This window comes from Cicer arietinum, chromosome 3 (genome assembly GCF_000331145.2).
Source record: "Cicer arietinum cultivar CDC Frontier isolate Library 1 chromosome 3, Cicar.CDCFrontier_v2.0, whole genome shotgun sequence".
Classification (NCBI taxonomy): Eukaryota; Viridiplantae; Streptophyta; class Magnoliopsida; order Fabales; family Fabaceae; genus Cicer; species Cicer arietinum.
In genome coordinates, this window is record NC_021162.2 from 60,028,099 (window position 1) to 60,049,195 (window position 21,097).

General features: G+C 31.6%; 3 protein-coding genes across 3 annotated transcripts in view; 2 read left to right on the forward strand and 1 right to left on the reverse strand.

Annotated features, from left to right (window-relative positions):
* The first annotated feature begins 1,139 nt into the window (after positions 1–1,139).
* On the forward strand, positions 1,140–5,790 carry LOC101500615 (LOB domain-containing protein 18). The gene is made up of 2 exons (XM_004492582.4): positions 1,140–1,728; positions 5,240–5,790. The coding sequence occupies exons 1-2, from the start codon at positions 1,420–1,422 to the stop codon at positions 5,597–5,599; spliced, it is 669 nt and encodes a 222-aa protein (XP_004492639.1). The 5' UTR covers positions 1,140–1,419; the 3' UTR covers positions 5,600–5,790.
* Positions 5,791–5,818: 28 nt separating this feature from the next.
* Positions 5,819–8,674, reverse strand: LOC101500925 (pentatricopeptide repeat-containing protein At1g01970). Its single transcript, XM_004492584.4, has 3 exons — positions 8,507–8,674; positions 7,769–8,380; positions 5,819–6,712 (listed from the first exon to the last, which is right to left on the reverse strand). The coding sequence occupies exons 2-3, from the start codon at positions 8,267–8,269 to the stop codon at positions 5,936–5,938; spliced, it is 1,278 nt and encodes a 425-aa protein (XP_004492641.1). The 5' UTR covers positions 8,270–8,380; positions 8,507–8,674; the 3' UTR covers positions 5,819–5,935.
* Positions 8,675–12,403: 3,729 nt separating this feature from the next.
* Positions 12,404–21,097, forward strand: part of LOC101501453 (brefeldin A-inhibited guanine nucleotide-exchange protein 2) — a 13,278-nt gene continuing 4,584 nt past the window's right edge. The window contains exons 1-7 of the mRNA XM_004492585.4: positions 12,404–14,060; positions 15,852–16,169; positions 16,381–16,726; positions 16,794–17,216; positions 17,304–17,596; positions 17,929–18,202; positions 19,297–19,802. Coding sequence (XP_004492642.1) covers positions 12,850–14,060; positions 15,852–16,169; positions 16,381–16,726; positions 16,794–17,216; positions 17,304–17,596; positions 17,929–18,202; positions 19,297–19,802 — 3,371 coding nt within the window. The 5' untranslated portion in view covers positions 12,404–12,849. The remainder of the gene's footprint in view (positions 14,061–15,851; positions 16,170–16,380; positions 16,727–16,793; positions 17,217–17,303; positions 17,597–17,928; positions 18,203–19,296; positions 19,803–21,097) is intronic.

Genomic DNA, 21,097 nt, shown 5'->3' on the forward strand with positions numbered 1-21,097 from the left:
CGCAAAAATTTTAATCAAAGGTCTACCACCGGTCATGTCACGTGGCCAGCGCAGATTCACGAGTATTTTGCTATATATATGTTTTCCAAATAATTATTTTGATTATCTATAGTAATTAAATTTCAAACTCCACTAAATCTCATGAGCTAATGCCTCATCTGGTTTTTGTTATACAACTCTCTCTCTCTCTTCCTCAAAAACAATAGAAACCGAAAACATAGTAAAGTGTATCTTTATATACACGAATTTAAGGAACCTCAATACATGCATTAATGTAATTTTTGTACCATAACTCCTAGGCTAAGTTAATTTGTAAAGAAGAGAAAGACAAAAGGGTGAGTCATTTTCCACAATGTTGTTGTGAGATTGTAAGAAACTCATGAGAAAATGAGAGTTGGCGTCTTTTGCCCTCCACGCACCTTAAAACATGATATTAGCAAATTTAGCCACCCCATCACACGTTTCTCTTTCTCTCTCTATATATATACTCAACTTACTCCAACAATAACTTTTATCATAATCATTTATTATAGCCGTTTAATTTTCATAATTTTCATCATTATATTATTTTAACGATTCTACATATATACAAAAGTTATAAAAATTGAATATCACTTGAAAAAAAAATTTATAGTAAAAAATAGTAACTCATTACATATGTGTGTGTTTGTGTTGCATTTGCAAAACAAATTTGATATATGTTGAATTGAATTTACTTAAACCATTTTAATTTTTTTTATAAAATTTACGTAATTTATTTACTTAACAAAGATTATTAATTTAACAAATTGATTAATGAAATTTATAATATCTAAAAACAAAAATTATTAAGAAGAGTAACTATAACCAAAGAAAATTCACTTTAAAGATGTATATACATCACCCTCTACTCAAAATTTCAAAGCTTCCTTCCCAATACATAACTTTGCATTGATCACATGATATACAAGTATAAAGAGAGTGTCAATTTGTGTGCCTCAAAGTGTGTTTGGGGAAGAGAGTATAGAGAAACATGCGTTTTATTTTATTTTTTTGAATAAATTAACAAGAAGAAGGAGGACAAAAGAGGAAAAAGAAAAACATATTTGAGGTGTATAGCCAGCTTTTATATATATTTATCTTATATGTTTTTCTTCACGCAATAAGCTAAAATGTGAAGGTTAAGCTTTTTTCTCCTTCGCGTGGCTTTAAAAAGACTTCTTCATTCTTTCCTCATTAAATCACTTCCTAGTTCCACCAAATATTCCTACAAACACAACCATTCCTCCTTTTAATTTCCTTCATAGTCTAATATGTCAAAACCCTAGTTTTTTTTTTAACCTACTTATTACACCCCTAAAGAACTACACATATACTATAAAAATTATATAAAAAAAAAAAACTAAAAAAAAATATTATAATTACCAATTTATCCATAAGATGAGTCTAACCTCTAGTGGCGGCGGCGGCGGCAGCGGCAGCGGTAGCCCTTGTGGAGCTTGCAAGTTTTTGAGGAGAAAGTGTGTTCAAGGTTGTATTTTTGCTCCATACTTTGATGCTGAGCATGGTACAACACACTTTGCGGCTGTTCACAAAGTGTTTGGGGCTAGTAATGTATCAAAACTTTTACTTGGAATTCCAATTAATAAAAGGCTTGATGCTGCAATCTCTCTTTGTTATGAAGCACAAACAAGGTTGAGAGATCCTGTCTATGGATGTGTTGGTCACATCTTTACCCTTCAACAACAGGTAATTCATTTATTGATTCTTAATTATTAATTTTTATCATTAGAGTTCATGTTAGAATTACGATTAATTTAATTTACATGTGTTTTTTAGATGATAATTTTTTCTTCTTAACTCTCGATCTTAAAGGAAAGATCTTTCGTGATTCTGCGTTTGGTAAAGACAAATATATAAAATCTGATTAATAATTGTTCTAGTCAATATTAATTGAATTCATTTATATGAATGATTTGTGATAAACTGATGTCGAATAATTATTTATTTCTAATCACTAATTTTTTTTGTTTAATGAGATAAATTAAGATTAAATATCTTTGGCTTATCATTATAGTAATCGTTTGTTTTGCTTCTACATTTGGCTATCTTAATTATTCCCTTCCCTAAACAACTTGCTACTAGGTGAATCATAAAGTTTGTCAGCTTTTAAGAATCCCTTTTTTTTTTCTTGACTGAATAATTAATCAGCATCTTATAAAGGAATTTAGAAAGTGGTCGAGTGTAAAAGTTATTTATTTTATTTATTGGCTATTTAATTAATGTAGAGCAAGATGATGCAAAACCACCTTGTCAAAAAAAAAAAAAAAATGATGCAAAACCACACTAGATTCATTTAACACACCCAATTTATTTTGATTTGTTCTTTAGCCAATAACTGAAAATGGGATTGAACCCCATTTCTTATGTTCACATTGATGCTTTTGAAACCGCTATATTTTTATTTTTATTTTTTGAAGTTGTTTTGGCCAGAGCTTCTATATGAAGCTATAAGGATATGGAATACATTTTTTACATATAAAATAAAGTTTTGATTAAAAAAACATATTTTTGTTTTAATTAAGTTTTTTTCTATAAAGATTTAATGATTATATACTCCGCATAAACAATTTTACATTAACGGTTAATATGAAACCCTTCATTATTAATTCATAAAAATTATAATTATGTAATAAAATCATACGATCATGAATCTAAGTGCGCAATATTACACTTTCCATACATTGTAGTAGTGGTTTATTGTGCCCTATAAAGGAGAAAGAAAAAGGTAGGGCTTGGCAATCCATGGAATAACCTAGGAGGGAACAGTTTGTATGCATTTTAGTGAAATCTTTTGAATTGATTAACAAATGATGTGGTCGGTTGTTACGTACTCAAATGGGTAGTCTACACAAAGTCCTTGGTTCTTGCTGGTTTTAGGGACATGGTCGGTAGTTTCCATGGTTCACTTAAGCAATTTTGTTAGGGAAATTCAATTTCACATTAATTTGTCCCTATCCTTAATTTTGTGAAATTTATAAATCATCTAGATACAAATAGTTTCACAAACTCTCATCCCTTCTCTTTCCTATTTAGAATTCAACGTGTAGACTTTTAAAATATATAACGGTGAGTTAATATTTAAAATTATATTTATTAATTTTCTAACATGTATTTTTAATGTATTTTTTTTTATTGATTAAAATTTATATACATCTTACCATATCATGTATGTCTCATATAAATTTGGTGTAACTCATTTATATTTTAACCAATTAAATATGATGTTATGAAAAGTGTTCGTTAAAAAATGTATTGGTATCATTATTTATATAGTTAATAATTTCCATAAAATTGAGTCAAAAAATAAAAATATTATCTCCATAAAATGAGGTAAAGATCCCTCTCTTTTTGTTTTTTGGCATTTTCTTTTGATTAAAGGAGTTGTCTATCTCTAAAATATGGTCTAAACATAGTCTCTTATAATTTTCATGTAAAAAAATAAATTTTATAATAAAATATAAATAACAAATATAATAGTTTATTAAAATTTACTAAAAACAATGTACATTGTTAGATCAGATTCATATCAGCACCTTTATATTAATTATACACCTTTAATAAATATACTAAGTTTAAATTGTGGATGTCACTTATTGGTAAGCTTTCACAAGTGAGATTGATTAACCTTGTGAGAGCCTATCATTGTTTTGTTTTAATTTGAATTTCTTTTCTATTTAAAAGAGAGTTACAAATGTAATTAAGAGTTACTTTTTCTTTTGGCTACATGAACATAGATTATCCAAATTAATTTACAAATTCTTAGAAACAACTCTAGTACATAAAATATTTTAAAATGCAACCATCAAATAATATATACTAAAAACACATTTTAAACACTCTTTTTATGTTTTCTTTATTATTATTGAGCGAAATTCTACAACCCATTAAGTAATAAAATGAGTAGTTGCAAATTTCTTGTATTCCCTAATAATAAGATATTAAAATGAATATTATAATTAATTGACTTTTAAGTACTCGATCTATCTCTATTTTAGAAATCAAAGAATACTATATTTTGCTAATCCCCATGCTTTGATTGGTCAATGTCAACATCAGAATTGTTACTACTAAACAATGTTAATCTTGAAATTATTTTGTGAAGATTGCTGATCTTAGTATTTTTTTCCCTTCAAGTTTAATCATGTTAATTTGTTTATTTTTCCAAGTAACTTTGTTTATACAAAACTCTTATTTATATCTTCAAGAAGTTTGTTTAAAGTCACGCGTTCATACTTGTCAATGTCAACATTCTTGCATCGGAGCGTAGGTCTCTTATTTCAAAGGGGTTCTCACCTTTTATCATTTTTATTGTTAATATTAGAATATAATTTTTATCATAAAATAAATATAATTTGTATGCATTGCAGCAATTAAAAAAATTACTCATGTATTAAATTATATATCCCACTACGTAGATAATTATTGTGAAGATATTTTAGAAATTAATACGACTAAAGGATATAATTAAATTAATGTCTAAAGTTTCTTTTAAAATTGATTGTGCACATAAAAATTAAATTCTCTAATTATAGTGTCGCATTTGTAATGTTATTTTATTTTTATTAAATTTATGGAATTGATTTCTCTATTTTAAAAGTTTACAGTTTTGGTCTCTCGTATAATTTTGAACTAATTTTATTAAATTCACACAATTGATCTATATTTTAAAAGTCGACAGTTATGATCTTTCGTTCATATTTTTCAACTAAAAAATGACGATTTGACATATTTTAAATAATGTGACATACGGTTTTATGATATAGAGTCGTGTAAATGTATTAATTATCCATTTGTCATTAATTAAATTATAAAAATGAAAAAAAAAATGAAAGTTAAATTTTTAAAAAGTTTTATTGTGATTTTATAGGTGTTAATCATTATAAATCATCATATCCACTTTATTTAAAACATGTCACGTCACTATTTTTTAATTAAAAAAAAAATTAGAGTGAATACTAAAGCTGTCATATTTTTAAATAGATTGACTGATTTTTTGAATTTGTAAAGATAAAAAAAGAATTAAAAAAAGAACTAAAACTGCAATTGAATCTTAATAGTACGAATTGTTTTTTAGGAAAATGTTCCATTATATATTTATCCTAAAAATTAAGAATTGATTAAGAATTTGTCCTAAAAATTTTATTATCAATGTATTTTCCTTGATCATGATATATTTTTTTGGTTCGATGCTTCTCAGGTGATGAGTTTACAAGCTGAAATCAACTACTTACAAAGCCACCTTACTTCAACAGAGTTAACCCAACCACTACTTCTACCACCACCACAGGCGGCAACGGCACCAGCGGTGTTCTCGTTAGCTGACCTACCATCGGCCACCGCGGCAACTATGCCGGTCACCTATGACATGTCTACACTTTTTGATCCACTGGGCCAACCTTCCCTGCCCATGCAACAACAGAGGCCCAATATTGACCCACGTCAATATTTAGCTGCTCATGGCCCAACATCAACCACTAATGCTGGACAACATGGGTCTTCCTCTGTGCCATCCTCCGATGCTTCATCATCTCTTTCGCTTTCCAAATTTTCCAAATGATGACCAAACATTTTATGAATTCAATCAATTAATAATATCTTTTTCTTTTTTGTTCCTTTGGTTGGACATGGGATATATATTAGCAAGGGATTTAAAATTTTCTAAGCAAAAAAAAAAAAAAATCAGTAATAGACCTATTAATTATATTGTATTAATCGTGGTTATATCATTATATTTCCTCCTTTCTTTTTCTTTCAACTTTTCAAAGCACTAGAGAACTTCTCAAATTTCTTTCATTATTACTCTTGTTGATGCATTACATTGAAAACAAGAGTGCTTCCTTAGGAATACTTCTCTGACAAACCTTCAAATAAATTATAATACAATACTTCTACATTAGCTTATTTGATGACTGGTGGCAAAGTCTCTTAAAACAAGCTCCACCTCTTCCACCACCCCGAGTTTCCGGAACCACCCAGCCAGTATTCTGGAAGTTTCTTCCCCAACCATGATACCATCCCTCTCCAAATCTATCAGAAACGCTAATGCTGTATCTAACATGTTTTCCTTCTCATAAGCAAAAAGTACCAAAGATATGCATTTATCAGTTGGTTCAATACCTGCTTTTTTCATATTTTCAAAGGCAATCTGAGCTTTTTGACTTTGCCCCGCCATACCATAAGCATAAATAAGAAGACTACACATCTTATCATCTGGGGTGATACCGGCAAGCTGAATCGCATCAAACACCCTTTGCGCGCCTTCTGCATTACCACTCCCCGAGTAAGCTCTAAGTAATGCTTTGTAAACCTCACTGCCTGCATATATTTCTTGTGCATCCATTTCTTCAAGTAAACTCTCTCCTTGTTCAGGCATTCCGGCTCTGATGTAGGCCATGATCATTGAACCGTATGATCTTTTGTCCAACTGTTCGCCAAGCAATTTGATCTCTTCAAAATATTCCTCGGCACGGTCAAGATGGCCAGCCTTGCTGTACATGTGAACCATGGTAGTTAGAATTACTTGATCACAGATGAAGCCCCTTTGCTTCATGGTTGTGAAAATATTTTCAGCAGCTTCGAGTTGATTCTCCTTGCTATAATAATGAATTAACTTGGTATAATCACGAAGATTGGGTTCAAAGGATTCTTCTAAAAGAGCATGCTCTGCCACCTATGTAAGTGTATAAATCAAAATTCATTTCAGAATGTAGAGAATAAAGTAAATAAAATATTAAAATGTTTTACTCATGCAGCCAAATCAAGCTGTATATAGTCAGGTGAGAAAACAATCACCCCCCATGAAAAGTATTTGAATAAATACCACGATGCTTAAATTTCTATTCCTTTATTATTAAGGCAAATTGCCTTGAATCAAAAACTTACTAGGCAGATGTTTACATGGCTAGATTAATAAATCCAATTTCCATTATCATAGAGTCATATGATGGACACAACAATATTCATAATGCATATATGTTAAACTCTTTCTTTTGTTTTTATTTAGCAATCACTACTTTGTAGTATATACCTAAACCTCAAATTTGCATCTAGCTGATGCAGATAAGATCTTAAAACCAAGTGGCAGAATACAGAGAATGTTATTTAATAACTGCGTCCTTATCAGTTAAAGAAACCCCAAAATGGCCTATATCAGGAAACAGATCGCTGTGTCAATTAAATCACAAAAGTTTATAGATTTCTAAGGCAACTGGATGCCGACAAGATGTCTACAACTGCTCCAGAATCATCTTTATTTTATTCAGAATAACATTCCCAAATACAATGTATTAACTCAAAAAGAAGGTCCTACTGTTGATAGATAGAGCAGTAAATATCGCAAATGCAAAACTATATTCAGTAGACAAGCAGAAACAAAAACTACTACATCACTGAAATGAGAAGATGCAAAATACCCTTTCCATTTGGTTAGGACTGGTAGCAAGAAACAGCGTTGTCAAATATCGGCAATATTGGTGCTATAGCACTATCGCATAGTGGAATTGAACAAATTGCTATTGTTCTGTATGCTATGTAGTACAAAGTGTGTCAAATAACGGCTGTAACAGCACCATAGCACTGTTGCGCATCAAAATTTAAACAAAATTCCATATTATGCAATCCGCAATTGACAACAGTGGCAAGAGACTTGAGTATTTTGTATAAGTTCATAGGTATGATAACAAATCTCATTATCACAATTTTACTAAAAAAAGTATATATAAAATACCTCAAGGTGAAGAGGATGATCCATATTTTTCAACTCTTTAAGAACCGAAAGCCAATCTGCTCTTGTAGGCTTCATAATCTTCACCCAAGCCCCCAAAACATCACATAAATTACCCTTTTCCGCCGAAAAACATATAATCTGTCTCATCACGGCTTTACATCGCTTGATCATCTTGAAGGGGAGCTTAGCTATGGCATTCTTTTGTTCTTCTGTAATATCATTTCGTATCTCAACCCACCTAAATCTTTTGTTATTTCCTTCTATCACCTCATTCGCCTCTTCAACAATTTCCTTCATACCGACACCAACTAATACCGAATCAAAACCACTCTTATGGAAATCAAAATAACTTGGTTTTTTCCATAACAAGTTTTTTCTGTTCGGAATCCGATGAAATTTGGCAGTATCATTGGTAATTGAGTAGTTTTTTGGGTAGTAAAAGTTGCATAAGAGGTTATTGTAATAAGTTCCCATCATGAAAACAGGATTAACACAAAACATAGTATTAATATTTCCTAAGATATTCTCATAAGAAACCCGTTGCTGCAACAAATTGAGGCTTCTTAATTTCTAAAGTGAGAAATTCAAAGCATTTTACCTTATAGTGAGATTCTGAAAATGGTGAAGAAAAAGTAAAATGTTATGTTACGAATTCATTAGTCATATGGGGAATTTGAAAGAGTAAAATTAAGAGGAGATGAGAAGAAAAATACGAAAAGGAAAAGCGGAGTTTCTTACTGTTTCTCGTTTGGCTATAACTAGGGTTACCCTCTGTAAAGCATTATTTAAGAAATTGAAGTTTGCACGAAGATGGTTTTCTGCTCACGCCAACAACGATGTGTGTGTGCTCTCTCGCTCTCGGTTAACCCTTTGCTTTGCTTTCTTTTTCTTTTTCTTTTTACTCACTCGCGTTTTTATCATTTCACTTTGACGGCACAATTTAATTAGATATTAAATTTTAACGATATTGAGATTTATTTAAGTATATATTATATTATAGTTACTCGTGTATATATTAGATTTAAAATATTTTGAGAATATTAATGGATTCCTCATAAAAGATAATGTCTACTGTATCTCTCTTTGTAAACTCCACATACTCAAAATATCATGCATTTCCTAATTTAAAAATTAATTTAATCGCAGGATCAGTCTTAGATCTTTAAGTATATAAATCAATTCAAGTAATTATTTTTGAATAAACACATCTGAATGTACACATTTAAATGAATGGTTGTGATATACTAAGCTCTCTTGCGATAAATCTCTTATGTCCATAAGTGTTTAAATAAAATGAACCATTATTAACTCTAGCAAATAAAAATATATATATCAACATTTAATAATATTTGATAGTAGAGAGAATATAAGGAAAACCAAAAATAAAAAGAAGACTCGCGCACACAGAACTTCATATTTTCTTATTTAACTCAATCAAATATAATTAGTTTTGAAATTGTTATTAGTATAATTAATATTCATGATAAAATTTTAAAAGTTATGAAAATAAATATAATTTTGATTTAAATATAGTTTTACTTAAAATTTTTTATTTAAAATCCTCTTTAATTTTATTTTTTATTTTCGTCATTTAATTTTACAAACACGCGAGCTCTAATTGTGTCTAATAAGAGGTGAAACTACTCATAATCTCATACCAATGCCGCAGTTTTTGCTATCCAAAATATATTTATTTTGAAGCAAGTCAGTAAAGTTTATTTAATATATATTTAGTTACTTCAAATACGTTTATTAAAGATAAAATTTGAAAAAATAGAAAGTTAAAAAATTATTATAAAATTATATATTTATTTGTATTATTTTAACATTTCTACGTATTATAATTACAAATAAATATATTTAACGATAAAAATGATTAAGACATTACTTATAAATAAGATTGATGATAATTTCTTTTATAAATGATTTAGTTGTTTCTATTAAAAAATACATTGTTAGATATTGTAGATTCAATTATGGATTAATTTGACTATTTAAAGTATTATTGAGCGCTACCTTTTAAAATAATTATTGTCTCTTTTGTTTTATTATTACGGTTTTAATTTATATTTTATATGTATTAATAAAAATTATTATGAATTTTTTCTCTATGACTAAATTTAATATACTAATTGTTTGTAAGTCATAGTTCAAGTCATAAATGTTAATATTATTAAGTTGAAAATCATATCTCGAGTTCGAACTAAATATCTTATAATTGTGTGTAAATTTTTAATAATAATTATATCATCTTATCTATAGATTAAATAAATAAAATAAAATTTATACATTAATTTTTAAATAAAATTTGATCAACTCATACAAATTAAACTATTTTCGTCATATATAGAAATATATTTAACCCAAATATATGTTTATTTTGTTCAAACCATTAAAATACTCGCGTCCGCACATAATGCACGTAGTTTTCGTAATTTATACTAGTACAATATTTGCTTAAGTAAATATTTTTTAAGATGTATTTTGGGTAATATATATTTTTGAATATTTGATGAATATAGTTGTTTCCTTTTAAAAAAATCATTTTATACGTCAGTAACAAATATTTATTGTGTGTTTGAATCAAGGATACATTTGTCCCAAAGTCTTTTGTATAGACATTTTAGATTGGAAGTACTTTTAACTAATCGATAGTGTTATAGCTAAAAAACAACGAAAAATAATAAATAAAATTTGTCGTTAAAAATTGGATTCAATATTTTATTAAATGTTATCCGATTATTATGTACGTCTATCACTTAAATTTTATAGAGATAACTTTTAATTTTATTACAAGTGACTCACTTTAGTTGAAGTGTCAATATATAATTTTATTATTAGTGGTTCACTTTGTCTCGCATATACCAATTCAACTATATTTAAACAAGACATATATGAAATTTGTAGGCAAATTGCATTAAGATAAAGTTTCGACTAATTCATAGAATTTTCTCTTATCAATATAGTTGTTTTTTTTATTAAATGATATCATTAATATTATGTATGTCTCTGGTTTAGATTTCAATAAAAAAAATTATCTTTGTTGGCTCACTTTGTTCTATATATATATATCAATGTTAAAAAATTATAATTAGAAATAGAGAAGGTTATATAAAAATTGAATTAAAACAAAATTTTGATAATTGATAATATTATAACTAAAAATAGTGAAAAACAATAAATACAATTAACCTTTAAAAACTGAATTCAAAATCATTCATCAAAGAAAAAAAAGTTGAGAAATAGTTTTTGCTTATCAATATAGTTATTTATTAAATGTTATCTCACTATTATATATATCTCTAGTTGTAAATATTATTGACAATAAATTAGGATGACTATATCAATGTCAATAATTTTATCGTAAATGATTTGTTTCGTCTCATGTATATCAATTAAACTATATTTAAATAATAAATATAGATAAATTTGTAAATTTATCTATCATTTAGAGCTATTAATTTTTAAGTAAACTTTGTAAGTAACTATAAATTTTTTAAGTGAGCCCTCTATTAATTTAAATTTTAAGTTATAGAATAATTTTCAAAAATAAAATTTGAATTGTTCTATTTTTTATTTATTTATTATAATGTATATTCAATTTTTATTGTGAGAAGTATTTTTACATTTTTTAGTAGTATATAATTAATTTTTTTGTATTTAAAAAATGTGAATCTATATGAGAAAATTTGAAAAATAAAAAACTATCATTTAATAAGAATAAGATAATAAAAGAATAGTAAAAAAGAAAAAACAAAGTAGAAAGAGAAGCAAAAACCATTTTATGTCACATAATAATTAAATGATTGGGAAAATTATATTGATTTATCGTTAGATCTCTTTAAATGATACTCACATCTCTTATAGTTTATAAAATATACTCACCTTCTCTAAATTTACTAAAATAATTGTGTCAAATATGTTTTTTTCGTCACATTTACGTCTTTATCTGTCGTTCACAAAAAGTCATTCACAAATACATTAGAATAAACATTTTAGTCGTGCCATTAGGAACAAAACTATATATTTTAAATTAAATATATTAAATATATGATCGTATATCTACAAATTAAAGTGAAAATTATAATTATATTATATATGAATAACGTGAAAAAACGTAAATATCACGAAAAAAATGTCTTATGTAACTTTTTAGCGGGTATAATTTTTTTTTCTTCTTTTTAAAAATTAGATGAGACATATCATTTAAAGAAATCTTAGTTGAGATAAATGAAATTTCTTCTAAATGATAATATTCAAAGTTTAATGTCCCAACAATTAATACATATGAACAAAAAAATGAGTTAATGACATTTTGACATTTCTAGAACATATAGTTTATGGTCCATATACTCGTTAATTCTTTTAATTTTTTAATTATTTTTATCTATACACTGTTATTAAAAAATTATGAGACATTAAAAAAACAGATATCTTAAATAAAAATATAAAAGTAATTTAAAAAATAAATATACTTTAAAAATTATAATTTTTTTATATATTGACAAAAAGAATTATCTTATATATATAGGAAGACTATAGAAATAGAAGACAGTACATAGAAGAAAAGTATGTAGATAGTATATAGATAGATTTTGTACATTAGACATATTTTCAGATTAAACAAAATATACAATGAAAATTGCAGACACAAAATTTGAGTGTGTGACTTGTAGTCCTAAACTAGATCTGCATCTGCATGTCAGGAAGATGAATAATGAATTAAAAATCCAAAAAGTCGTAACTGCCACCCACACAACTATCTCCATTTACGAACACTAAACGTTTCACTTCACAACAACAAAGTAAAGGGCATTTCAGTCAATCCGTTTTCAAACTTCAACCTTCTCTCGATCGAAAACACAATGATCACAAAAGCAATAATCCACTCTCCAACGCGCCACGATTAGATCCCCAAAAACCAACTCGTTCTTTCTCACCGAGTCAACTCGCCACCATTAAGGAACAACTATCGAGCTCCACCAACTGGTTCCTGCAGCTCATGGTAGCGAGATCTTAGTCAGAGGCAACGTCGTCCACGTTATCCGGTTCACTAGTCAAGTCTCGTCCCCGACTCGGGAATGGCTTCTTCGGAAGCCGATTCCCGCCTCAGCCATGTCATCGTCCCCGCTCTCGAGAAAATCCTTAAGAACGCATCATGGCGAAAGCATGCTAAACTCGCTCACGAGTGTAAATCAGTAATCGAAAACCTCACATCGCCGCAGAAGCTCCAATCGCCGACTTCCGAAGCTACTGCATCCGACGCCGGTGAACCAGAGGCTTCGGTACCTGGACCGCTCCACGACGGTGGTCCTGTCGAGTATACTTTGGCCGATTCCGAATCGGTCCTATCTCCTCTTATCAACGCCGCCGGCTCCGGCGTATTGAAGATCGCCGATCCCGCCGTCGATGCTATTCAGAAACTCATTGCCCTTGGATACCTCCGGGGTGAGGCGGACGCCGCCGGAGAATGTCCTGAGTCGAAGTTTCTGGCGAGCCTGATCGAATCTGTGTGCAAATGCCATGACCTAGGCGACGACGCCATGGAACTTTTGGTACTGAAGACGCTCTTGTCTGCGGTAACTTCAATTTCGCTTAGAATTCATGGTGATTGCTTGCTTTTGATTGTGAGAACATGTTATGATATTTATCTCGGTAGTAAGAATGTGGTGAATCAAACAACGGCTAAGGCATCGTTGATTCAGATGCTGGTGATTGTGTTTAGAAGAATGGAGGCAGATTCGTCTACTGTTCCAATTCAGCCTATTGTCGTGGCTGAATTGATGGATCCAGTGGAAAAATCTGACGTTGATAGTTCCATGACACAGTTCGTGCAGGGTTTTATAACCAAAATAATGCTGGATATAGATGGGGTTTTGAATCCCTCGGGGACACCGAGTAAGGCTGCGGCACTGACTCATGATGGTGCGTTTCAGACCACTGCGACCGTGGAGACCACGAATCCGGCAGATTTGTTGGATTCAACTGATAAGGACATGTTGGATGCTAAGTATTGGGAGATCAGTATGTATAAGACAGCATTGGAGGGGAGGAAAGGGGAGCTGGTGGATGGGGAGGTGATGGAGAGGGATGATGATTTGGAGATTCAGATTGGGAATAAGCTGAGGAGGGATGCTTTTCTGGTGTTCAGGGCACTTTGTAAATTGTCTATGAAGACACCCCCTAAGGAAGCCTCTGCTGATCCCCAGTTGATGAAGGGGAAGATCGTGGCTTTGGAATTGTTGAAAATTTTGTTGGAGAATGCTGGAGCTGTCTTCAGAACTAGCGAAAGGTAGATTTTACCTTCTGTGTTGATATACTAATTTATTTTTTAACTCACTTTTCTTTAAAAGAGTTAGCATCTTTTATCAATCAGGTAGGGTAGTGAAGAAGTTTAATTGTGATGATAGATGACTAGCTGTTGTTATGATTTATGAGTTAAACATGGTACTGGAAGTCGATAAAACATGACTACATTTTGCGGAAGTTGTGCCATTATATAATTATTATTTTCCAACTTAAGGTTGTAATTTAATGAAACGAAACAAACAATTAGAATAGAAAATTTCAGCTTCGCTTCAAATATGTAACTCATAGTAATAAATTTCCAAACCAAATGTGGATACATCATATAGCATCATGTAAACCTTGGTTTACCTGTTGTGTTGTATGACATAAAATTAAAGCAAGTCTAGTATATGACTGCTCTTGTGTATATAGAGAAACAGATCACCCTTCTTAATAAAAATACTTAATTGCCACTTATATATGTTAGAAAAGGCTGACTGGACTTTCCATGCAAACTGCAAAGTAAAGTGAAAATTTGAGAGAGCACGGGAGAATAATTGTGGAAGAATAGAGGCAGTGTACTTTAGAAGATTTTGTGTATGTTTACAGGTGCAACATACACAAAATATGGCACTAAGTACTAACGTCACTAACTTAGTAAGTACTAACGTCACTATCTTAGTAAGTACTAACGTCACTAACTTAGTAAGTACTAACATCACTAACTTAGTAGATTTACAAAAACGACCAAATTATCCAAACATGTGCAAGAAATTTTAGTTGGAATATTTTCAATGATTAGTACTAAGTGTTGGTTTCCAATCCTATAGGATCATAACTTCATAAGCATAGTTTGTACTTCGTAGGCATTAACTTGGCTATGCAAGTTAGGTGCACCACTGGCAAGGTTTTCCTATTTCAAGACAAAAGGAGAAATTCAATCTTGAATTTTATCAACATTGTTAAGATCACATATTGACTAGGTACATGGCCAAAGTACTTGCTATAATGACTTCATTAATCCTCTTCCCTTGAGCTAGGCTTGTGGTTGAGATAGGTCTAGTCCATTCTTGATTCTAATGTGGGTTATTTATCCAACACCTGATATTGATTGTTGACCCACCTCACGTGCAATTATCCAGTAACAAACCTCATGGTCCGAATTTCTAGTCCTAGGCATGAGAGGGATGTGTGTGGTTGAGATAGGTCTAGTCCATTCTCGATTCTAATGTGGGTTATTTATCCCACACCTGATATTGATTGTTGACCCACCTCACGTGCAATTATCCAGTAACAAACCTCATGGTCCGAATTTCTAGTCCTAGGCATGAGAGGGATGTGTTAAAATCCCAAATTGGTTAGACAGATGGCCAAAGTACTGCTTATAGTGACTTGGGCAATTCTCTTCCGTGCTCGTTCTTTATTCTAATAAGAGTGAAATACTTTTTTTGTTATGTCATATGCTAGTTCAACCCCCTCCCCCTTGTCCCTATGATACTTGGTGATTCATTAGGAGTTAGTAGAGTAACTGATCACATCATGGAAACATGCTGTCCGTGAATTGCATATGATTGTTTTGTTGTGCTTAAATACTTTTATGTTTGTACTTTGTAAGGATAGACTATTATTATGTCGTATTCTTAGTTCTTTTACCATTTTTCTCTTTTAATTTCATTATTGTATCACTTATTTTGTACTTTTTAGGCACCACATGACACATTTTGCTTTTATTTTATTGTGTTACTTTTATGGATGAGCAAGAAGATTGATGTTTGCATTGTGACTGGTAAAACAGGTTTTTGGGTGCCATCAAGCAGTACTTATGCCTATCATTGTTGAAGAACAGTGCTTCAACTCTTATGATTGTATTTCAGCTATCATGCTCCATCTTCATTAGTCTGGTGTCAAGATTTAGAGCTGGATTGAAAGCAGAAATTGGAGTGTTTTTTCCCATGATTGTTCTCAGGGTTCTTGAAAATGTTGCTCAACCTAATTTTCAGCAAAAGATGATAGTGCTTCGTTTTCTAGAGAAACTTTGTCTTGATTCACAGATATTGGTAGACATTTTTATCAACTATGACTGTGATGTCAATTCATCAAACATATTTGAGAGGTGTGCTATGGTTTATTTACTTAGTTACACTTTATGCATAATTTGTGCTATTTTACATTTATATATCGATTTCCAATTTATTAGCATTTTATGTCCTTGAGTTGGTTTTTACACTATTCATGCTGGGGCAGGTGTGGTTGTCTTGACTGTCACTGAATATAAGTATATTTAGTACTCACATTTAAATATTTAATCATTATGTTCCTTTTAGGATGGTCAACGGACTTCTTAAAACCGCCCAAGGTGTCCCTCCTGGTGTAACAACCACAGTTTTGCCGCCTCAAGAGGCAACTCTAAAACTTGAAGCCATGAAATGCTTGGTTGCTGTTTTAAAATCAATGGGAGACTGGATGAATAAACAAATGCGCATTCCCGATCCTCATTCAGGCAAGAAAGTTGAAGCAGTTGATAATGGCCATGAACCTGGAGATTTTCCCATGGCAAATGGGAACGGAGAAGACCTGGTTGAAGGATCAGATACTCATTCTGAACTCTCGAATGAGGCGTCTGATGTTTCTACTATCGAGCAACGCCGGGCTTATAAACTAGAACTTCAGGTAAGCAGATCTCTGTTACTGCTTCAACCGTTCATTGTCTATGAAGCTAATGCAAAGTTTATGGCAGGAAGGTATATCACTTTTTAATAGGAAGCCAAAGAAAGGAATTGAGTTTCTCATCAATGCCAACAAAGTGGGTAACTCACCGGAGGAAATAGCTGCTTTTCTTAAAGATGCATCTGGGTTGAACAAGACTTTGATTGGTGATTATCTTGGAGAAAGGGAAGATTTATCTTTGAAAGTAATGCATGCCTACGTGGATTCTTTTGATTTTCAAGGGATGGAGTTTGATGAGGCAATCAGGATGTTTCTTCAAGGCTTTAGACTGCCTGGTGAGGCACAGAAAATTGATCGAATCATGGAAAAGTTTGCAGAACGTTATTGCAAATGTAATCAAAAAGTATTTTCTAGTGCTGATACAGCATATGTCCTTGCTTATTCTGTGATATTGTTGAATACTGATGCTCACAATCCTATGGTGAAGAATAAGGTGTGCTCATTTAATTCTAGAAATTGATGCACACATGATTATGATAGATGTGATGAGTTATTTTGTTTTGGTTACTGAATTTTGCAGATGTCTGCTGATGATTTCATAAAAAACAACCGTGGCATAGATGATGGAAAAGATCTACCAGAGGAATACTTGAGGTCATTGTTTGAGAGAATATCTAGAAATGAAATCAAAATGAAAGATGTTGATCTGGAACACCAACAAATACAGGCAGTGAATCAAAACAAACTATTAGGCTTGGATAGTATATTGAATATTGTGATCCGTAAGCGTGGGGAAGACAGTCATATGGGGACCAGTGATGATCTAATCCGTCGTATGCAAGAAGAATTCAGGGAAAAAGCTCGCAAAACTGAGTACGTTCTCACTTCATATATTAACCTTATATTTTTGACATGAAGAACCTTCTGTTGCCACCTTTCAGTTACCTTCAGGCTGTTTATGGGTCCTACCACTTTTACTAGTACTTATCTGTTGTTTTCCATGTTTAATGTCCGCACTGTGGTTTTCTTTTTATGTTATTTGCTTTTTGTAACTTTAATGCCAATCAGATCACTTATCTGGAATTTTAATTCATTCTTCAATTTATAGAAATCTATTCTATTTATTACTATTTGAATATTTTGAGAAAAATGTTCCTCTCTCTTATACAACATACATATGATATTTATTTGCTTAAAATTTGTAGGTCCATCTATTATGCAGCAACTGATGTAGTAATCCTTAGATTCATGATCGAGGTGTGTTGGGCACCAATGTTGGCTGCTTTTAGTGTTCCTCTTGACCAAAGTGAAGATGAAATTGTAACAGCCCTATGTCTTGAAGGCTTCCGCTATGCTATTCATGTTACATCTGTAATGTCGATGAAGACACATCGAGATGCTTTCGTAACTTCATTAGCGAAGTTTACCTCTCTCCATTCTCCTGCTGATATTAAGCAGAAAAATGTAGACGCAATCAAGGTTAGTAAATTTTTATACTTCCTTGCAGCTTGCGAACATCATAATTAGCTGAATTCATTATCAATTAGCTATTCTTATTGTGATCTCTGTTACGTTTTGCTATTTTGATTGTTAGTGTGGCTTATTATCTCCCTTTCATCATGTGCTATTGTTTTGTTTCTTGTGTATTTGTGGTGTTCCTTCCTTGATATCTTTAATGATTTAAGTCCTGTTATTTTCTTGTTCTTAAATGGTTGTTTTCCATCCATTTCATTATTTTCATTGTTTAACGGAGTATTTTTTGTGTTACATGTTTAAAGATATACTTTGTGATTGTATTTTGGGACATCAACAACCTAAAGTTGCCATTTTCTTGAAACTTCAGAGTTTGTTTGGAGGGGTAGTACACGGAAGAAGGGGATAGGATAGGAAGAAAAGACCCTCTCCTTGTTTGGTGTTTAAATTTTTTTGTGGGGGAATTAAATTTGATGTGACCTATTACCCCTCATTTCATCTCTAGTTCCCACTTTTTGTTCCACTTCAAATTGGGGGTAATTAAGAGTTTTAGTTTTGTTTTTATCATAAAAAGTGTCATTTACTATAGCTATTACCTTCTCCTTCTTTCCTCTTTAATAGTATAAACAAGGGGAAGACAACTCTTTTCTGCTTCCTTGTCATTTCTTGTCATCCCATTCTCTCGAAACTCATACATAGTCAAATGATATTTCTTAAATCTTTCTGTTTGTGGGATTGCACAACTCCATCTCAACACAAACTAATCCTTATTGCCCAAGATTGGATATGAAGTCACTTGTATTTGTTTTTTAGGTAATGTAAGCCTATGTTTGGTTTCATGGTAGGATTGACAAAGTCATGGTGAGTCATCGTGATTTTGCCAATCCTACCGCAAAACCAAACATGCACTAAGTCTATTATGTGAAAGTTGTTCTGCCTTTGCTGAAAGTCATTTTGAGAAGAGCAGTATTTGAAGACACATTATACTTAATTGCCATGTATACTTAAGAATAGGATGCATTATACAATATCTGAAAGCCAATGTTAAACTCTTGTGGTTTTGGATTTGACTTTGGATTTTCCTTCTGAACTGTTAATAGGCGATAGTTACTATTGCCGATGAAGATGGGAATTACTTACAAGAAGCTTGGGAGCATATTTTGACCTGTGTTTCCCGATTTGAGCATCTACATCTTCTCGGAGAGGGGGCTCCACCAGATGCCACTTTCTTTGCTTTTCCTCAGAATGATTCTGAAAAAGTAAAGCAAACTAAATCAACTATTCTTCCGGTTTTGAAGAAGAAGGGACCTGGGAGGATGCAGTATGCAGCTGCCACTTTGATGCGGGGTTCATATGATAGTGCTGGAATTGGCAGTAATGCTGCCGGAACTATCACATCAGAACAGGTGAACAGTCTAGTTTCTAATTTGAATATGTTGGAACAAGTTGGAAGCTCAGAAATGAATCGAATATTCACGCGGAGTCAAAAGTTGAATAGCGAGGCCATAATAGACTTTGTTAAGGCTTTATGCAAGGTCTCCATGGAGGAACTGAGATCTCCATCTGATCCGCGGGTTTTCAGCCTTACAAAGATAGTCGAGATTGCGTATGTACTATCTTTCCTACTTCTTAATGCATGCTACTTCCTTACTCTCTCTGAACTTTATTCTCTTTTTTTTGTGGCTCTCGATGCTTAGGATTTGGGAAGTGTAACCAACTTCCGTTGAGAGAAAATAATAAGGGTTTGAATATTATTGATAATAGCTTAATGCTAACTTTATTACAATAGACTCAATACTAATCTCTATTTATAGAGAAACATAGACTAAATCTTAAATTAGGAATAAATCATAATAATAATAATAAAAGATATTCTAAGATTCTCTATGATTATAAATTGATCATAGAAAATAACTCAAGATACTCTAATATAATATAAAAGATATTATAAGATATTTTCTAATATTTTAACACTCCCGCTCAAGCTAAAGCTTACTAAGCTTTAGCTTGCTACAAGAAAACAATGTTTTGCTCCACAAAATAATTAAAAAGATGGAGAGGCAACTCAGGGATGCATGTGAAGTCGGAGAGAATTGCTATAAATATAGCCTAGCCAGATAGTCTGATTGATCATCAGCCTGAGAGAAATTCATGGCAGATAATTGAACAAAGCAATCCCCGTTCTTCTAAAAAACTGCATTTGGAAGCTTCAAACCAATAATAATGGAGACTCAAAATATTTAAACTTGAATCTGCTTCAAGGAGAGAGAGGCGTGCTTCAAGGAGAGAAAGGCAAGACCAGTGCATCTGGGACAAATTGCCAATGTAAAGTAAGTCATGAAAATAAAAGACACCGTTAGAATAACCACTAAGGAAAAAGTCATCACTAATATAATTCATATGTGGAAAAAGGGACACCACCGAAATGATCGTCGGTGGGAATAAAAGCCACTGTTAAACTTGAATCTGCTTCAAGGAGAGAGAGGCGTGCTTCAAGGAGAGAAAGGCAAGACCAATGCATCTGGGACAAATTGCCAATGTAAAGTAAGTCATGAAAATAAAAGACACTGTTAGAATAACCACTAAGGAAAAAGTCATCACTAATATAATTCATATGTGGAAAAAGGGACACCACCGAAATGATCGTCGGTGGGAATAAAAGCCACTGTTATAATATATTAGTAAGAACTAAATTGCATGACAAACACCGAAGAAGAAGCAGCGCGACTCTAACGAAACGAAGTCATGATCAATCAACGTAATAAGAAAATGCATCCAAAACAGGAGAGATAACGGCTGTTTGAACAATGACACATATTTTCGTTGATCAAAATTAGAGAGTAAGGGCAGATCTGGAACCATCGAAGAGAGAATAATCGTGCACCAAGAAGAATCCCATCA